General features: G+C 46.9%; 1 protein-coding gene and 1 pseudogene across 21 annotated transcripts in view; both read left to right on the top strand.

The window, feature by feature from the left end:
• The window catches only part of USP20 (ubiquitin specific peptidase 20), an 82372-nt gene that overhangs the window by 3128 nt on the left and 61103 nt on the right, over window positions 1–18141 (top strand). For 7 of the 21 annotated variants that reach the window (XM_067040508.1, XM_067040507.1, XM_067040505.1 and 4 more), the window contains exons 2-3: window positions 11674–11785; window positions 14209–14305. In XM_067040508.1, the coding sequence (XP_066896609.1) occupies window positions 14225–14305 (81 nt within the window). In that variant the 5' untranslated portion in view covers window positions 11674–11785; window positions 14209–14224. Of the gene's footprint in view, window positions 1–11673; window positions 11786–11914; window positions 12093–14208; window positions 14306–18141 lie in introns of all 21 variants that reach the window. The other 14 variants (XM_067040502.1, XM_067040501.1, XM_067040503.1 and 11 more) reach the window with 3 other exon arrangements.
• On the top strand, window positions 2649–8258 carry LOC131761507 (septin-7-like; annotated as a pseudogene).

Here is an 18141-nt window from a genome sequence, read left to right as displayed (position 1 = left end):
TGCCGGTACACAGGGCCACACCGGGCGGCGGCAGGCAGGGCTTGGCAGGGAAGGAGGTTTGAGGGTCCTGCTTTGAGAGTCGGAAAGATGGTGGACTCAGTGAATTAAGACTGATTAAAGGAAGGGATGTATCTGGGATTTGGAGAAAATGGGGTTGCTTGGAAGTAGAACGTAGAGAAGGCACGAGGGAGGGAAGAGGTACGTGTTCTGTGGGGCGGAGGGCAGCATGGAGGGGTGTGGGCACAGGGGTGTGGGGTGTGGAGTGGCCGTTGTGGTAAGGATCAGGGCAGGTGGGGTTCTTGTGTTGGGGGCGGGCTTGGTAGCATCCCCTTCCCATCCTGAGGAACTGGGCTCTTAGGTGGCAGGAGGATGTAGCCAGAACCCCTAGGAAAGTGATGAGTAATGGCCACATGAGGCCTGGTGGCAGCAGCTGTGCCAGGCTCAGATGTGCTGCCTCACTGCCTGCGCTCCTGCGTGGGGTTGAGGTGGGTCACTTTCCCGGTCCCTCCGTGCAGGCCCGGGGCAGGGGGAACATGCCTGCCCTTATTCAGGATGAAGCATCTTGGAAGGCTCATCCGGGGCCTGCAACGGGTGGGCTCAGTGCCAGACCTACCGGCCTGCCTCCTTTCTTCCTGCTTTCTCGTCCCCGAGAGAGGAGGTGGGTCCGGTGGGTCAGGAGGGAGAGGTGCCCTGGGGTCGCTGTAGTGGAGACGCAACCCCTCTGGCTGGCATCTCGGGCGCTGGCTGTGGGGCGGTGATTCGCAACAGCACGGCGGAGCTGCGGCTCTCAAGAAGGCCCATTCCCGCATCCAGGCCTCTCAGCAGCACAGGTATCTTTCCCTTTCAGTCTTTATTAAACGCCCGCCGTGTGCGCTCCATTTATTTGCACAGAGGGAAGAGTGGGAAGGGCTGTGAAGGCGGACCCCACCTGGCTCCCTTCCCACCGCCCCACTTCCTTGCTCTGTGGTCTCAGGCAAGCGGCTTCCCATCTCGGAGCCTCCGTTCTTCCTCCATGAGATGAGAAACAGTGGTCCTTCCCCAAGAGTGTGTCGTGAAGTGCTGGGCATTGTGCCTAGCTCAGAGTAGGCACTCGAGCTTCTGCTGTTGAGTTAGGGTTACCTTTTCCGAAAGACCCCTCCCTGCTCCCACCTTAAGTGAATTAAAGGGACTCTTTCAAAAGTGTCTATTTTGAAAAACATCAAACTTATAGAAAAACGAAAAGAATAATAAAATGAAATCCCACTTATACCCTTCACCTGTATTCACTGATTATTAATATGTTTGCCCTGTTTACTGTCTATATATTTATACACTCATTATCACCAGAATCATTATTGCCGATCTATTGAAGAGTAAGTTGCAGATATCATGACCCTTTGCCCCTAAATATTTCAGGAGGAATTATCTAAGAACAAGGACACTGTAATATATAACCAGAAAATGGTTTTCATCTGCAGAAACTTTAACATTGAAATAATACCATGTCAGTTTCCCAGGGCTGCCATAAAGTCCACAGACTGGGTGGCTTAAACAACAGAAATTTATTTTCTCACAGTTCTGGAGGCTGGAGGTCCAAGATAAAGATGGCAGCAGGTTTGGTTTCTTCTGAGGCCTCTCCTTGACTTGTAGACGGTGACCTCCTTGCTGTGTCCTAACATGGTCTTTTCTCTGGGTGCATCCTTGGTGCCTCCTTTTGTATCCAGATTTCCTCCTCTTTATAAGGACACCAGTCAGGTTGGATTAAGGCCCACCCTAAAGACCTCACTGAACTTAATTACCTCTTTAAAGACCTTATCTCCCAATACGATTACATTCTGAGGTGCTGGAGGTTAGGACTTCAACATACGAATTGGTGGGACACAACTGGGTCCATAACAAATACTGTTATCTAATATGTGGTCCATATTCAAATATGTCCGTTGTTCCACTAATGTCCTTTTCCCCATTGATCCAGGATCCAATTTTGTCAAGTCTTTTTGGTGCCTTTTCTCTGGAACAGTTTCTCAGCCTATGTTGAGAAAGGGAATTGATTTGCCCAGAAGCAGAGGTGCTGGCTGCCTTGGGACAGGAACCCTATTTAAGAAATTTGCCCCATTCCCTTGGGTCTCTTTTCAGGGCTTTACTTTGATGTCAAAAGCACCAGGAGGTGAGCTTGGATCTTTAAAAGTGTCACCGAGAGGCAGAACTGCGTTAGTCACCTGCCGTGTGTCATACTTGGTGGACACTATACATTTCTCGGCTGGGCTGGTCGGCCTGCGCCGTCCTGAGCAATGGAGCCCTGAGTGAAAAGCTGATGCAGGACATGCGACTTGCGTTCCTACCAATCTCAGTTTCCAGAGCTATAAAACATGGCCAGTAACACAATTTATAGTACTAAGCATTTTTTGAACTTTGTTGCTGTGCAGATAAATAGAAACTCTGAGCCGCCCTGCAAGTCCAAGTGATCAGAAGTCATTAAATCCTTCCCATGCATGGTCCCACTTCATCCTCTCAGTTACCCTAGTTGCTGTCTTTGTCCCCATTTGCCTGGATGAGGGTTGGGTGATTTAGCTAAAGATACACAGGTTGCAAGTGACAAGAGCAAGGAGTGGAACGCAGGGCTAGCTGTCTCCATAACTGCCTTGTGTGAGATTACAGACAACCCGGGGATGACGGGTGTGGAGCAGCTGACATGTGGTCAGAGCGCAGTGGAAGGTGGTTCCCGTGAGTAATTATAGCATCCCTTGAGGCTGCACACAGGTGCCCTGGTGTTGAAACGGGGAACTCTGCGCCCCATGAGGGCAGGGCCCGGGCCTGGCTTCTTTCCCATCACCCTGAGGAGGTCAGTGTTGGTTGGGGACCAAGATAAAACAAAATGAAAATGTTTAGACAGCTGCGGTCAGTAAAGTATGATCCTTGCAGCCTGATGCACTTCAGCTGTTTCACAGGTCCTGCGTGGAGTATTAAGCACCCAAAGTTTTTGGTACTACCACTTGACATTTCCCTGTATGTAAACTGATTTTTTAAAACTTGAAGTATAGTTGATTTACAGTGTCATGTTAGTTTCAGGTGTATAGCACAGTGATTCAGTTATACATACGTACATATATAGGTATACATCGGTATAGATATGTGTGTATATAGATATATATATATATATATATAGGTGAGTTTATATATATATGTGTAATCTTTTTCAGATTCTTTTTCTTTATAGGTTATTACAAACTATTGAGTAGAGTTCCCTGTGCTCTACAGTAGGTCCTTGTTGGTTGTCTATTTTATATAGTAGGGTGTGTATGTTAATCCCAGCCTCCTAATTTCCCCTTTGTTAACCACAAGTTTGTTTTCTATGTTTGTGGGTCTATTTGTATAAAATGATTTTTAACCATTAACTTTTTAACTAGTGTTAGTAAACCTTAAACTTTCTATGTTACTCATACACCGTTGGGAGGCAGATAAATTTATATAATCTTTCTGGAGGAAAATTTATCGGTATATATCTAGTGCCTTCAAAACAAACATTTTGACCCAGTAATTTTTCCTGTGGTCAAAGATGTAGTCAAAGATGTATATTCTAAAATATTCCTCACTGCCATATATCTAATAACAAAACACACACACACACACACACACACACACACACACACAAATATCCTAAGTGTCCAACAGTAGGAGAATGGTTAAGTAAGGTATTGTAGAGCTTAAATTGTATGTGGTGTAATGTTATTCAGCCATTAGAAATGAAGTTGTTGAAAAGAAATCTAGTGATGTGGGAAATGTGTATAATATAAACCAAAAAAATCTGTATACAAACTGTATCTGTTAATAGTCTGGTTTAGTTTTAAATGTTATATATTCATACATATGAATAAGACTTACCAAAGCAGTAACCAAATTTTTTTCTGTATAGAAGGATTACGGGTGATTTTTATTTCATTTTACCTTTGTCTGTGTTTTCCAGCTTCTATGGAGGTGAATATTAATTTCATTAAAACCAAGCAAAAATGCCGTTTTCTCTTTGCAGGATAGGTAGGAGAAGATGAAAATTTTTAATCCAGCGCAGAAGTTAATGAGGCAGAAACAAAGGTGTTAAGAGCAAATCTTCTTCTGAATGAGTCACGGGGTGAAGAGTTGTACTCTGAAGGCTTCCAGGTAGCGGCTGAGGCATTTCCTCTGCTGGGGCTTCCGGGACCACTCAGGTGCTGCTGCCCCTCTCTGAAATGGCCCTCAGGTGTCCTGTTCATGCGCTGTGGGCCTGGAGAGCTCCAAGGGATGAGGTTCTCCTCCCCCAGGGTGGCCTCAGGGGTCTGCAGAGAAGCACGGACAGACGCAAGAGGGGCAACCCCACGTACCGAAGAGGCCGGACACATGCTCCTCTTACTTTCGAAACTTTAAAAATTATACTTAAAAGTAACGGATTAGGGTCTACGTTACAAAAGCAACACAAATTCGTTGCAGAAAATGCAGACAAGTAAAAAAAGAGGAAAACAAAATCACTTGACTCCATCCTCCCAGAGATGAGGAGAGCACCCTTTCTGTAGGTGCAAAAACAAAATGATTTTACCGAAATGGAATTTTACTATAACAGCGTTTTATAACTTTTTGACTTTTTTTCCCTTTTCCATTACGGTTTATTACAGGACATTGAATATCATTTCTGTGCTATACAGTAGGACCTTATTTATCCATTCTATGTATAATAGTTTGCATCTGTATAGCTTTTTGACTTCCAATTCATTCAGCAAATATTTACTGAGAAGTTACTGTGTTCCAGGTGATGTCTTAGGTATTTGGGATACAGCAGTGCATAAAACAGATCCCTGCCCTTAGGGGACTCACATTCTTGAGGAAACATAGGAATTAGACAAACAAACAAACAAACAAAAAACCCCGGCAGTCTAGTGGTTAGGACTCTGCGCTTCCACTGCAGGGGACCCGGGTTCGATCCCTGGTTGGGAACTAAGATCCAGCCTGCTGTACAGCGTGGCCCCCCCCCCCCAAAAAAAGGATAAATGACCAGAATGATTATAGAGCATGCCAAGTATGGGCCAGGATGGACAGAGGGCCTTTCTTGAAAGAGAGTAGTGGGGTAGGGTGGGACTGCCTTCAGCAGAGTGGCCAGGGGACCTGGTCAGGGGACAGTGAGGCTGACACCTGAAGGATGAGAGAGGGAGAGATACAGTGAGCAGCATGGCAGGGCACCAGTGGGGACCAGTGTCTCTCCTGGTCATTGAGTATTTTACTTCATTACACCCCGTCCCAGCTTTTTCAGATTTTTTTTTTAATGGTGTCATACTATATGTATTCTTCTGCAACTTATTTAAAAGTTATTGTATTTTATTTTAGTTTTTAAATGTCAGTAGAATGCATATAACATGAAACGTACCATCCTAATCATTTTTTAGTGTACAGTACTTCACTGGCGTTAAGTATTTCACAGTGTTACGCAACCATCACCACCGTCCATCTCCAGAGCTTTTCCATCTCCCTAAGCTGAAACTCGGCACCCACAAATCAACTCCCCATTCCCCCTACCCCTGACAACCATTATTCTGTTGTCTGTCTCTATGGATTTGACTCCTCTAGGGACCTCACATAGGTAGAGTCGTACAGTATTTGTCCTTTTGTGTCCGCCTTATTTCATTTCGCATAATGTCATCTAAAACATTCCAAGACCATAGAAAGTTCTCTCTTGCCTCTTTGCAGTGTAGCCTTACCTTCTGCCCCAGGCAACTAGTGATCTAGTTTCTACCACTGCAGACTAGTTTTGTCTGTTTTGAAATTTTTCATAAAAGTAGAATCATATAAGGTGTACTTTTTTGTTTCTTTGATTTCTTTTTCTCAGTTTAATGTTTCTGGAATTGACTCATGTTGCTGTGTGTATCAGTAGGTCTTTATAATGCCATGTATTATTCTATGATAGGAAAATACCAATAGTTTGCTTCAGTCCCCTGTTTGTTGGAGATTTAGGGTCTTTCCAATTTTTGGCTATTATGTATAAAGCTATTATGAGTGTCTGTGTAAAGTCTTTGTGTAGATGCATGTTTTCATTTCTCCTGGGAAAATATCTAAGAGGAATTGCAGGATCCTATGATAAGTATAAGCTTAACTTTGTAGGAAACTGCTAAACTGTTTTCCAGAGCTTTTTATACGACTTAACACTCCTATCAGAATATATGAGAATTCCTTTACAAATTCAGCAACAGCTGGTAACGTAGGTTATTAGTTTTAGACATTCTTGGGTGTGTGAGATGTTATCTCATGGTTTCAACTTGCATGTCTCTGATGGCAGATGATGTTGAGTGTGTTTTCATGGGCTCGTTGGCTGTTCTTACTTGGTGAAGTATCTGTTCAATCATTTGTCCGTTTAACAAAATTGGACCGTTTATCCTTTGGGGAGTTGTAAGAGTTCTTTATATATTTTGGATATTTGTCAGATACAGGTTTCGTGAACATTTTCTCCCAGCCTGTAGCTTGTCTTTTCATTTTCTTAACAGCATCTTTTGAAAAGAAAAAGTTTTAATTTTGAAAAAGTCCAGTTCATCAATGTTTCCTTTTATGATTAATGCCTTTTGTGTCCCGAGACCTTCGCCAGCTTCAAAGTCGCCAAGATTTTCTCCTGTTTTTTTCTTCTAGAAGTTTCAGAGTTTTAATTTGTTTGTTTAAAGGCTGTGATCCGGAGAATTGGCGGGCTGTTCCGTGCCCAGGCTGGTCCTGGAGGGGCCGTTGGTCAACGGGAGGGTCAGGGTGAGCTCCGGGGCTGCGGTGGAGGGGAGGTCAGCCGCAGCACCGTGGTCACCCAGCAGACGGACCTTGAGGGCTCTGTGGGGTTTGCAGATCTCCCACGTCAAGTATACAGCAATCAATGAAGAGAGCGGTTGAATTCACACTTAGGGTTCTACGTCACCCAACTCGTTATTCCTCACAGATTTATATTCTCCAGAGCATCCAGGTCCTTCCATAGAATAAAAAAGACCGTATAGGTGGAAGAATCCAAAGTTTTCTTCAAAGAAGGTGGTGTTTGTTCAGTTGCTGCTCACAATAGCTGATGCCCTGGGGTTTGGAGATGCATTTGGTCATAGTAACTGCTGACAGCCTGTTACTGACTGCATTGCTAGTGCATTCGAGGACCACCTAAGTGCAGAATCTCGAGTGAACAGATGTTAGATGCTGGACAGCAAGATGCAGTGTTGTTTACACTTCGTTGCTCCTTCAAGACATGGACTTTGGGCTTCCCTGGTGGCGCAGTGGTTGAGAATCCGCCTGCCGATGCAGGAGACACGGGTTCGTGCCCTGGTCCGGGAAGATCCCACATGCCGCGGAGCAACTAAGCCCGTGAGCCATGGCCACTAGGCCTGCGCGTCCGGAGCCTGTGCTCCGCAACGGGAGAGGCCACAACAGTGAGAGGCCCGCATAACGCAAAAAAAAAAAAAAAAAAAAAAAAAAAAAAAAAAAAAAAAAAAAAAAAAAAAAAAAAAAAAGACATGGACTTCAACCATTGGATATCGAGTTTATGAAGTGTTTGTTTGCGTGAAAAAGTGAGTATTATCCCACTTACTGCCAAAGCTCACACCAGAGAAGTGCCAACAGTTTAGAAAACATGATGAAAGAAGCCCAAAACTATAAAATTAAAATACGTGAATTTCCAGAAACAGATGATGATGAAGAAGAAAAACTTGTTAAAAACGTGGAGGACCGTTTACCTCTTGCTGTGGAAGGTTAGCAATACTGCCATCAAGGTGAATGGCAAAAGGGTCAGAGGAGGGCGGTATCCTTGGGGTATTGCTGAAGCTGAAAGTGGTAAACGTTGGGATTTGACAATTCTAAGAAATGTGTTGCTAAGAACACACACGCAGGACTTGAGAAATGTTATTGGTAACGTGCGCCATGAGAACTACAGAAGCAGAAAACCTGCAGCTGTGACGTACAATGGAGTTGATAACAACACGAACAAAAGGCCGCTTCCCAAGAGCCCCCTGGCACAAGTGGAAGAAGAAAGAAGGGAGCGTGTAGCTAAGATGAAGTTGGAGATGGAGCACGTGTTGGAGATGAAGGCCAAAGAAAAAGTTCAAGAGCTGAAGGACTCTGAAGCTGAGCTCCAGCGGCGCCATGAGCAAGTGAAAAAGAATTTGGAAGCACTGCACAAAGAATTAGAGGAAAAATGTCATCAATATGAAGATGAGAAAGCAAACTGGAAAGCTCAACAGTGCACTTTCGAACAACCAAACTCTTTGAGAACCATGGAAAAGAATGAGAAGAAAGGGAAGATCTTTTAAACCCTCTACTGACCACCAATTACATAAAGTCTGTGATTCATTTCTAAATAATTTTTGTATACGATATGTAGGGTAGGGGTTAAAGTTCATTTTTTTTTTTACCGTATGGATATCATTGTTCCAGTACCATTTGTTGAAAAGACCATCTTTTGCCCATTGAATTATATCAGTACCTTGGGATTTCCCTGGTGGTCCAGTGGGTAAGACTCCATGCTCCCAATGCAGGGGGAGCAGGTGCTATCCCTGGTCAGGGAACTACATCCCGCGTGCCACAACTAAGAGTCCGCATGCCGCGGCTAAGAAATCCGCACGCCACAACTAAGAGTCCGCATGCCGCGGCTAGGAAGTCTGCACGCCACAACTAAGACTTAGCACAACCAACATTAAAAATAATAATAATAATAATGAATTATATCAGTACCTTTGTTGGAAATCAGTTGACAACAAATGTGTGGGTCTAGACTCTCTACTCTGTTCGCCTGAGCTGTATGTCTGTGTTTGAGCCCATGCCACACTCACTTGATTACTGTAGCTTTATAGAAAGTCTTAAGTCAAGTGGTATAAGTCTTCCAACTTTGTTCTTTTCAAAAATTGTTTTGGCTATTCTAGGTCTTTTGCTTTTCCCTATAAATTTTATTTTTTTAATGAAAAAAAATTTACTTATTTATTTATTTAGACTGTGTTGGGTCTTCATTGCTGTGCACAGGCTTTCTCTTGTTGCAGCGAGCAGGGGCTACTCTTCATTGCAGCGTGTGGGCTTCTCATTGTGGTGGCTTCTCTTGTGGAGCCCAGGCTCTAGGCGTGTGTGCTCCAGTAGTTGCGGCACGCCGACCCTAGGGTGCGGGGGCTTCAGTAGTGGCGGCACACAGGCTCTAGGACACACGGGCTTCAGTAGTTGTGGCACACGGGCTCAGTAGCTGTGGCTCGCGGGCTCTAGAGCGCAGGCTCAGTACTTGTGGCGCACAGGCTTAGTTGCTTCACGGCATGTGAGATCTTCCTGGACCAGGGATTGAACCCGTGTCCCCCGCATTGGCAGGAGGATTCTTAACCACTGCACCACCAGGGAAGACCCCTTATAAACTTTAGAATCAGCTCGGCAATGTCTACAAACAAGCCTGCTGGGATTTTGATTGAGATTACATTGAATCTGTAGATCAATTTGGGGAGAATGGACATCTTAACAATATTAAGTGTGCTAGTCCATGAACATGGTATATCTCTCCATTTATTTAGATCTAATTTAATTTCACGGATAGGAAGATTCAACATTCATCATCATTTTCAATGGCAATGTAGTACAACAGTGTACGGTTGTGTTATTATTTATCCAGTTGCCTGTTGTTCACTTAGATTATGTCTAGTTTCCCCCCATTATAAACAGTGCTACAGTGGATGCCTTTGTCATTCTGTCTTTGCACACAACCTTGATGACTGACTTAGAGAAAATCTGGAGCCAAGTCAACCCTCTTGACTGTTCTTTGCTCTCTGCCTTACTTAAACTGGTGGGCATTTGTGTGCCGTGGAATGTGGAATGCCAGTGATCGGGCTTGCTTTTGGTGAGGCCCAGTGCACAGTGACTTAGAACAGGGGTCAGCTAACTGTGACAGCAGGCCAGGATTGTTTTGTCAGGCCCTTGAGCTAAGGATTTTTTTAATTTTAATTTTTAATTTTTTAAATTTTTGGCTGCATTGGGTCTTCGTTGCTGCACGCAGGCTTTCTCTAGTTGTGGTGAGCGGGGTCCACTCTTCATTGCGGTGCGCGGGCTTCTCAATGCGGTGGCTTCTCCTGTTGCGGAGCACGGGCTCCAGGCGCGTGGGCTTCAGTAGTTGTGGCTTGTGGGCTCTAGAGCACAGTCTCAGTAGTTGTGGCGCACGGGCTCAGTTGCTCCGCGGCATGTGGGGTCTTCCCGGACCAGGGCTCGAACCCGTGTCCCCTGCACAGGAGGATTCTTAACCACTGCGCCAGCAGGGAAGTCCCGAGCTAAGAATTTTTTTTTTATATATTTTTAATGGATTATAAACCAAAACAGAAACAGAGAAGAGTATGTGATTAAGGTCACTGTGGGCAGCGAAGCCTAAATGCTTACAAGCTGGACCCTTATAGAAGGATTTTGCTGACCCCTGACTTAGAGCAAGGCTCTGCACTGGACAGACCTGATCAGCCCCCTGCCCACCACATACCAGCCCAGGATCGACCGTGGCCAAGTTTCTAGCTCCTTAAGCTTAAGCTCCAGTTCTGTTTCTTCATCTGTAAGACGGGCAGTGAGAGTGCACAGAGGCTTGTCAGCCCCAGGGCTTTTTTTTTTTCTCTCTCTCTGAAGTTGCAGGAACGTAAGAGGTCTGATTGCACACGTGAGCCAAGAGTGGGCCTGTCACTGTCATGCTTGTCTGGGGCAACGTTCATGGCACTGGGCGTCAAGCTCATAGCCTGGCTCAGCCACCTAGCTGGAGCGCTGGGGCACATACCAAAGATACTCGTAAACCCCACATACTGCACCTTGAAACAGTGTGGAGCTGCCACCAACCCAGCGCACTTGGCCTCAGTGGAAACGAAAAACTAAAAACCTGGGTTCAAAGGAGGAGGACTGGAATTTAGAACCTTGAACCCCGTCATTGTCATGTGACCATTTTAAATGATAGCTGCTAGGGCTTCCCTGGTGGCGCAGCGGTTGAGAGTCCGCCTGCCGATGCAGGCGACGCGGGTTCGTGCCCCGGTCCGGGAGGATCCCACGTGCCGCGGAGCGGCTGGGCCCGTGAGCCTGCGCGTCCGGAGCCTGTGCTCCGTAACGGGAGAGGCCACAACGGTGAGAGGCCCGCGTACGGCAAAGATACATAAATAAATAAATAAATGATAGCTTCTAACTGCGTCTCCCTCTATGAACTGCCCACACCTGGGAAACTGTCGCCCACCAAGGAAGGGGGAGCATTGGTGACATGCGGACGAACCTGATTGTGTCTATCGCCTAGGGTCGGGGGTTCTGAGCAGCACAAAGTTCTTGGGAGGCTCAAAGGATGATCTGAGGGTCTCAGTGGCACTCCTGGAAGGGGTGGATCCTTCTGTCCATGGGGAGCAATAGTTGGAGCGGCCCCGTGGCCCTCCCCTGCAGACCCCTCTCTCGTGGATCATGAAGGTAACACCCAGCAGTGACTAGTGAAGGGTCCAGCACCCCCCCAGGAGGGGCTGGCCCTGTTTGCCAGCTCCACCCAAGCCTTCTTCAACTGTCCCTTCAGTGGTGTGTTTTTATTGTCCCTGTGGATGGACTGGGGAGTGTGTCCAGCCTGTGGATACCCCAAATGTCCAAAAGTTCACTTTCCTCTCCCGGGAAGAATTCTGGGCTGTTTTTAGCCCCTGCTTGGTGCTAAGAGTGATTTTAAGGTAACGGAGCTGCATGAGGTGTGCTGGTTTGTCCCTCTAGGTTCCCTGCCAGAGGCCTGCACTCACCCTGGCCCACCGCAGCGCAGCACCGTCGGCCGTCACCGGAGAGCGCGGACGCTGGCTTCTCCCTGGGGCCGTCGCTTCGCACAAAGGTAGGCCCGCAGCCTGCTCCACTCAGGTGTAAGCCTCATGCACAGACCGAGGAGGAAGTCTGGATTTTTCTTTTTAGGTGAAATGATGGAATTGTGGTTATGTTTGTTTTTACTTTTTCTTTTTTCAAGTCTCGTAGAAAAACATACACGGATGAAATGACGTGATATCTGGGATTTGCTGCAAAAAAAGAGGAAGTGGGAGGTTGAGATGAAGCAAGGTTGGCCATGGATTAATTGTGAAGCCAGGTGATGGGTACACGGGGGTGTGTTACACACTTCCGTCTGCATCTGCATGTTTACATTTTCCGTAAGTTCCAAAGAGAGAACCTCGAGAGTCTGTCCAGCTTGGGTTTCGGCCTTAGGCCTGGTGCTCCTGTTTGCAAGACCTGAGACCAGAAGTGTCCTGTTTCCTCATCTACAAAATGGGGCAAAACACAGCTGCCTCAGAGATTGCCGGGGGAAGCTTTCAATGAAAGAGTACACGGGAAGCACTTAGTCTGGGACCTGGCCCCTACTCAGTCCCCGTCACTCCTGTTCTGGCTGGGAGTCTGGGCCACGTCACCCCCGGCTCACCACTTGGAGTGAGAAGGGGGCCTACAGGAGGGTGCCTGGGGGTGTCCACCTCCCTCTGGTGGATGCACAGCCTCTGCCTTTGATTAAAGCACTTTGGGCTCCACCTACATCTTTGATTGGTTGGACCTTTCTTGGTAATAGTTTGGAGCTAGAATCAAAAGCCAGGTTCCTGGGTACAGTTTCTGCTAAAATATTGGGTTGTGGAAGCATTTACTTAGTTATTTCTTTTTAAACATTTTCTTTTGAAATAGTTATAGATTCACAGTAAGTTGCCAAAAATGTGCTGGGGGGTCCCATGTACCTTTCACCCAGTGTCCCCCGGTGGTCACACAGCTCTGGTGTATCTGTAACACAGTGTCGTGACCAGCAAAGTGACTGGTACAACCCGCAGAGCTTATTCAGATTTCACCAGTTTTACCTGCAGCCATTTGTGTGTATGAGGTGTGTGTGTGTGTGTGTGTGTGTGTGTGTGTGTGTGTGCAGTTCTGGGCAGTTTTACACACATGTAGAGCCACGTAACTACCACCACAGTCAGAATACAGAACTACCTGTAATCACCAAGGACTTCCCTCAAAGGAAGCATTGGTTTTTCAAAACAGAAATAGCTTTTTTCCTTCTGATTTAAAAAAAGAGAGAAATTATACACAGAAGAGTGTCAGGAAGGAAGTTTGCCACAGTATCATCAGCAATTTTACCTTATACTTTGTACATTTTTTTTTTTTTTTTTTTTTTTTTTTTTTTTTTTTTTTTTTTGCGGTACGCAGGCCTCTCACTGCTGTGGCCTCTCCCGTCGCGGAGCACAGGCTCCGGACGCGCAGGCGCAGCGGCCACGGCTCACGGGCCCAGCCGCTCCGCGGCACGTGGGATCCTCCCGGACCGGGGCACGAACCCGCGTCCCCTGCATCGGCAGGTGGACTCTCGACCACTGTGCCACCAGGGAAGCCCCTGTACTTTTTTTTTTTTTTAACGTCATCTGAGTTTTGTTTTTCTAATAAGCATGTATCATTGTAAAAAAAACAACAAAGCTGTTGTGAAATCTATCACCCAGATACGCCACCATTTGATGCTTTAGGGAACATCTTTCCGACCTCTTCCTAGGTTGGTTTGCCTGCCCTTCTCTCTGACTTGCTCCGTCTCAGGAAACATTTTCCGGAGGAGCTGCTGCTCTGATGGCCTCCTCTAGTATCGTGGTGTTTAAGGATTCTTCTCTAAGTGGGGTTTCTCACAGGAAGTGAGATAAGTGACCTGTGGGGCACCTGGCTTCTCAGAAGCTCTTGAGAAGAGAGGTCTCGCTTGCTTAGAGAAGACTGAGGTCAACGTCTGCTTCTTGCCTTTCTACTTGGTTTTGAGATCCAGCCTCTCCACCCAGCCCTCTGCTGCCCCATTGGGTAGAGTGGTTTCCCAGTCATGGGTCTGGTCTCTTTTAATAAAAGTACCGCGGTTTTAGATTCCTTGACATGCAGCTTCCCCAGTGTAGGCAGGACCCTTGCATCTTCCCTGTGGACACTTTTACTCATCACACCCAGCGCTTGACTCCTAATCATCACCCCAGCACCTGCTCTCCCTGTGCCAGCCCTGTGCCAGCCCTGTGCCAGCCCTGTGCCAGGCGTTTGACGTATATTATCTTCATGAGTCCTCTGAGCAACCCATCAGAGCAGGTGTTATCTCCCTCCCCAGTTCTCAGGCAAGGAGGGTGAGGCTCAGAGAAGTGAAGTAGCTTCCCTGGGTCACCAGCTGGCATGTGGCAGAGCTGCGACTAGAGACCAAAGTGTGCACTTCGCCACCAGCCTCCCCTGCCTCTGGCCAGCAGTGGCTGCCGTTAACCCAGGATTCCTTGTGTTTTCTTGTAGGTAAGCCCAGGCCAGCATGGGGGACTCCAGGGACCTTTGCCCTCATCTTGACTCTATAGGGGAGGTGACCAAAGAGGACTTGCTGCTCAAATCCAAGGTAAAGGGTCAGACCTTACGGGGCTGGGGCCCACACCCAGGGCCACCCCATTCCTGGGGCACAAACATTTGTGAGGCTGGCGACTGTTGAGGAGGCCTTCCGGGGGCTGTGTCCTAACAGCCATTAATTAGCATGTAGACCAGTCCACTTGGGAACACTGATGCTCTGCCCATTAGTGCCTGGAGCAGGCGCGAGGCCGGGAATGAGTCAGGCTCTGAGAGTCCACGGGCCTTTTTGCACATGTGACCTGTGACGGGCCCAGGGAGCCTCAAAGAGAGAAGGTGGGCCACTTTGAATAGGGAAAATGTGTTGTTGTCTGTTTGTTAAGTTAAATTTTTAAAAATTGGTTAACATGGGGTTCAAAACTAAAACAATGTAAGAAGAAAAATGTCAAGAAGTACCCCGCCACCTGCCCTGTGCCACCTTCTCCATTCCACCCTCAAGTAACCAGGGACATTAGTTTCTTTCGTATCTTTTCAGAGTTTCTTTATAGGAATACTTATTTTTCATTTTCCCCTTTATTACATAAAAGGTAGTGTACTGTAGCTATTTTTCTTTTTTTTTTTTTTTTTGGTGGTACGCGGGCCTCTCACTGTTGTGGCCTCTCCCGTCGCGGAGCACAGGCTCCGGACGCGCAGGCTCAGTGGCCATGGCTCACGGGCCCAGCCGCTCCACGGCATGTGGGATCCTCCTGGACCAGGGCACGAACCCACGTCCCCTGCATCGGCAGGCGGACTCTCAACCACTGCGCCACCAGGGAAGCTCCCGTAGCTATTTTTGTAACGACTTTATGCACAGGGCAGTATATCTTGGAGCTCTTTGGCCTCGGCACATAGATCTCATGATTTATCTTGAAGTTGCGTCATATTCGTTGTGTGCACTCCATAGCTGATCCTCTGTGGGTGGATATCTGGGCCCTTTGCAGCCTTCTGCCAATACAGTGTCATTGTGTTCAGGGGAAGAGCCATGTGTAGGGGCCATTCCCAGAAGTGGGGGTGGGTCAGATTCCTAGACATATTTCCTTGTCTTCTTTCTAGGCACCTAATGCTGGTCGTTGAGCCTCCCTGCACCTGCAGGTTCTGGGTGGCTTTTGGCCTGAGCTGGTTTAGTCTGGGCCCGCATGAGGGTGCAATTCTTCAAAGTACCCATGGCTTCTTTTGAAGTAGTTTCACTGGCTGTTACTGAACCAAGTTTGTTTGCCCAGCATGCATCAAGCCGAACGCCGAGACACCGAGGTTTGCAGCAGAGAAAGGATTTATTCACAAGGCAGCCAAGCGAGGAGATGAGAGAACAAGTCTCAGGTCCACCTCCCCAAAGGCGAGGGGCTTGGGGTATTTATGGGTTAAAGAAGCAGGGTGGTCTTAGGCGTGGGGAAAGGTGAGGTAATCGGTGTTCTGCGCAGGTGTTATCTGAGTAACATCCTTCTTCCTGGGATGTGTGTTCAAAAATGGAGGCGCCTAACATGATCTGAGGGTGGAGTTTTTGGCCCTCTGACGACAGAAGGTCATTCATCGGACACTTAGGTAGGCCCAGTTTTAGGGTCAGTGATCCCAACCAGTCTAAGCCAGCTCAAACTGGACAAGAGCTGACTCCAGGTTTCTGAAAAACAGCTTAAGCCCCTATTCCTATAGTGACCCATACATCAGAGCTGTTAGAGCTGTTATCTATAGGGCTTGTTAAGGAGTCGTGATATATATAGTCTACGGGAAGCTTGGAGGGTATGCAATTTGAGAAAAATAATTAAGACAAGCTTGCTCAGTGAAGGCAGGCTCAAAGCAGAGGGCCTTTTTAAGGAGCTGTTTCCTTAGCTGCTATTCTGTAAGACAAGTTCAATTTCTGTTAATCACCAATTTCCGTTAACCCTACGGGGCACGGTTTCAGTGTGGTCGGGAGGAGGGGCAGGGTGAGGCTCTGGCGCCTTTGCGCAGCCTAATGCTGGGTCTCTTCCTGAGTCTGCACAGAGGAATATGCGAGACAAACTGAGAGACCTTCTCAGGGAATCTGAGAGCAGGGAGGAGATAGACGAGGTGGGGAGAGGGAGGCAAAATGTGGAAAGACTGGGCTGGGACATGGCAGCCTTTTGGAAATCTCCAAAATGAAGCCAATGGTGTTTTAAAATACGCAGAAGGGACTTCCCTGGTGGCACAGTGGTTGAGAATCTGCCTGCCAGTGCAGGGGACACGGGTTCGAGCCCTGGTCCAGGGAGATCCCACATGCCGCGGAGCAACTAAGCCCGTGCGCCACAACTACTGAGCCTGCGCTCTAGAGCCCACAAGCCACAACTACTGAGCCCACGTGCCACAACTACTGAAGCCTGTGTGCCCAATGCAGCCATAAATAAATAAATGATAAATAAATAATAAACAAACAAATAAATAAAATTTATAAAATAAAATACCCAGAAGGGGCAAGGATTGAACAGGTAGCTCAAAATGGAGGAAATGCAAATGGCCGAGAAACTCTTGAAAAAAGGTGCCTGACTTCCCTGACGGTTAAGGATTTTGCCAGAGAAAGCAACATGACACCATTTTCAGATGGGCAACGCAGAAGCTGCTCTCACTCAGAGCTGACCAAGGGAGGGAAGTAGACCAGGCGTGGTAGTGGGGTTAGGCATTACTGTGACTTTAGGGGTGCAATGCCACCTCTGGGAGTTTATCTAGTAGAAATGTAGTAACAGTTACAAGTACGGCAGTATTTATTGAGCATTATCTGTAAAAGGAAAATACTGGTGGCAGTCTGCATATTCGTCAAGAAGGGAATGAGTGAACAGATTGTGGTGTCTGTGCCCATAGTGTGTGCCACCATATGCACTCACTGCAAAGAATGAGATGTGGCCTCTGTGTACAGACTAGAAGGGTGACCACAGATAGGTGACCAAAGCCTGTTACCGGAAAATTTGTATAGTGTGACCTTATTTTTACTAGAGATCACACCCCCCATGTATGCATATATGTTTGTATAAGAAGAAGATATGGAGGGATATACCTCAAAGTATTACAACATATATGTACTGCATATAATATACTACATATTATATACAGACTATATGTATTGCATATGATATACTGCATATTATATACAGTGTTTGTATATCATTTAAATTGTTAAATATACAATACTTTTATCATTCAAATGACTGAAATGAAAGAAAAAAACTTGGGAAGATGGGAGTGAACTGTGAAATCAGAAAATCACAAAAGAGATGACAGATTTGGAAAGGCCAAGAGCTGTGGCTCTGAGTCCACTAAGCAGACTGATCTCTAGCCAGCCGTAGCATCCTTAGCAAGAGACCCTAAGTCACAGATTGCAAATCTCTGCCCTGTTGTATGGGATGAGCTGTGTCACCTCCACCCTAGTGAGAGTCCCACATTCAGGCTCTTTACAAACAGCCAAAATCTGGGCTTACTGAGGCGAAGAAGTTCCCATGGAGGCCTGGGGGTCGACGTGGTCACCCTTGGGAGGAAACTGGGAAGTTTGATGACCCCGGCTCCTCAGCTTCCCCTTCTGACACTGCTCTGCAGGGTCATGACCTCTCTGAGCCTCGGTTTCTCATCTTATGCAGGGGATCTTGATGGGACCTGCTGCACAGTCTGTGGTGGGGATTACATGATTAAGGTGTAGAAAACTGAGCTGGTTGCTTGGACTGTTGTGATCCCTCACCAGAGGTCAGCTCTCACTCTGATTAAGTACTCTGTAACTGCTACCAGCACTTAGAATTCATCTCACAACTGGCAGAGACACGTTGGGTACTGTGGAGGCTCAGTTGGGAATTGCTGTTCTAGACAGGCACAGACAAAATTACTTAGGACAGTTTAAATTATAACAAAGAGACCCTG

Source organism: Kogia breviceps, chromosome 8, assembly GCF_026419965.1.
Source record: "Kogia breviceps isolate mKogBre1 chromosome 8, mKogBre1 haplotype 1, whole genome shotgun sequence".
In the NCBI taxonomy this organism is placed as follows: domain Eukaryota; kingdom Metazoa; phylum Chordata; class Mammalia; order Artiodactyla; family Physeteridae; genus Kogia; species Kogia breviceps.
The sequence above is the reverse complement of the archived record's forward strand: the minus strand, read 5'-3'. Positions and strand labels throughout refer to the sequence as shown.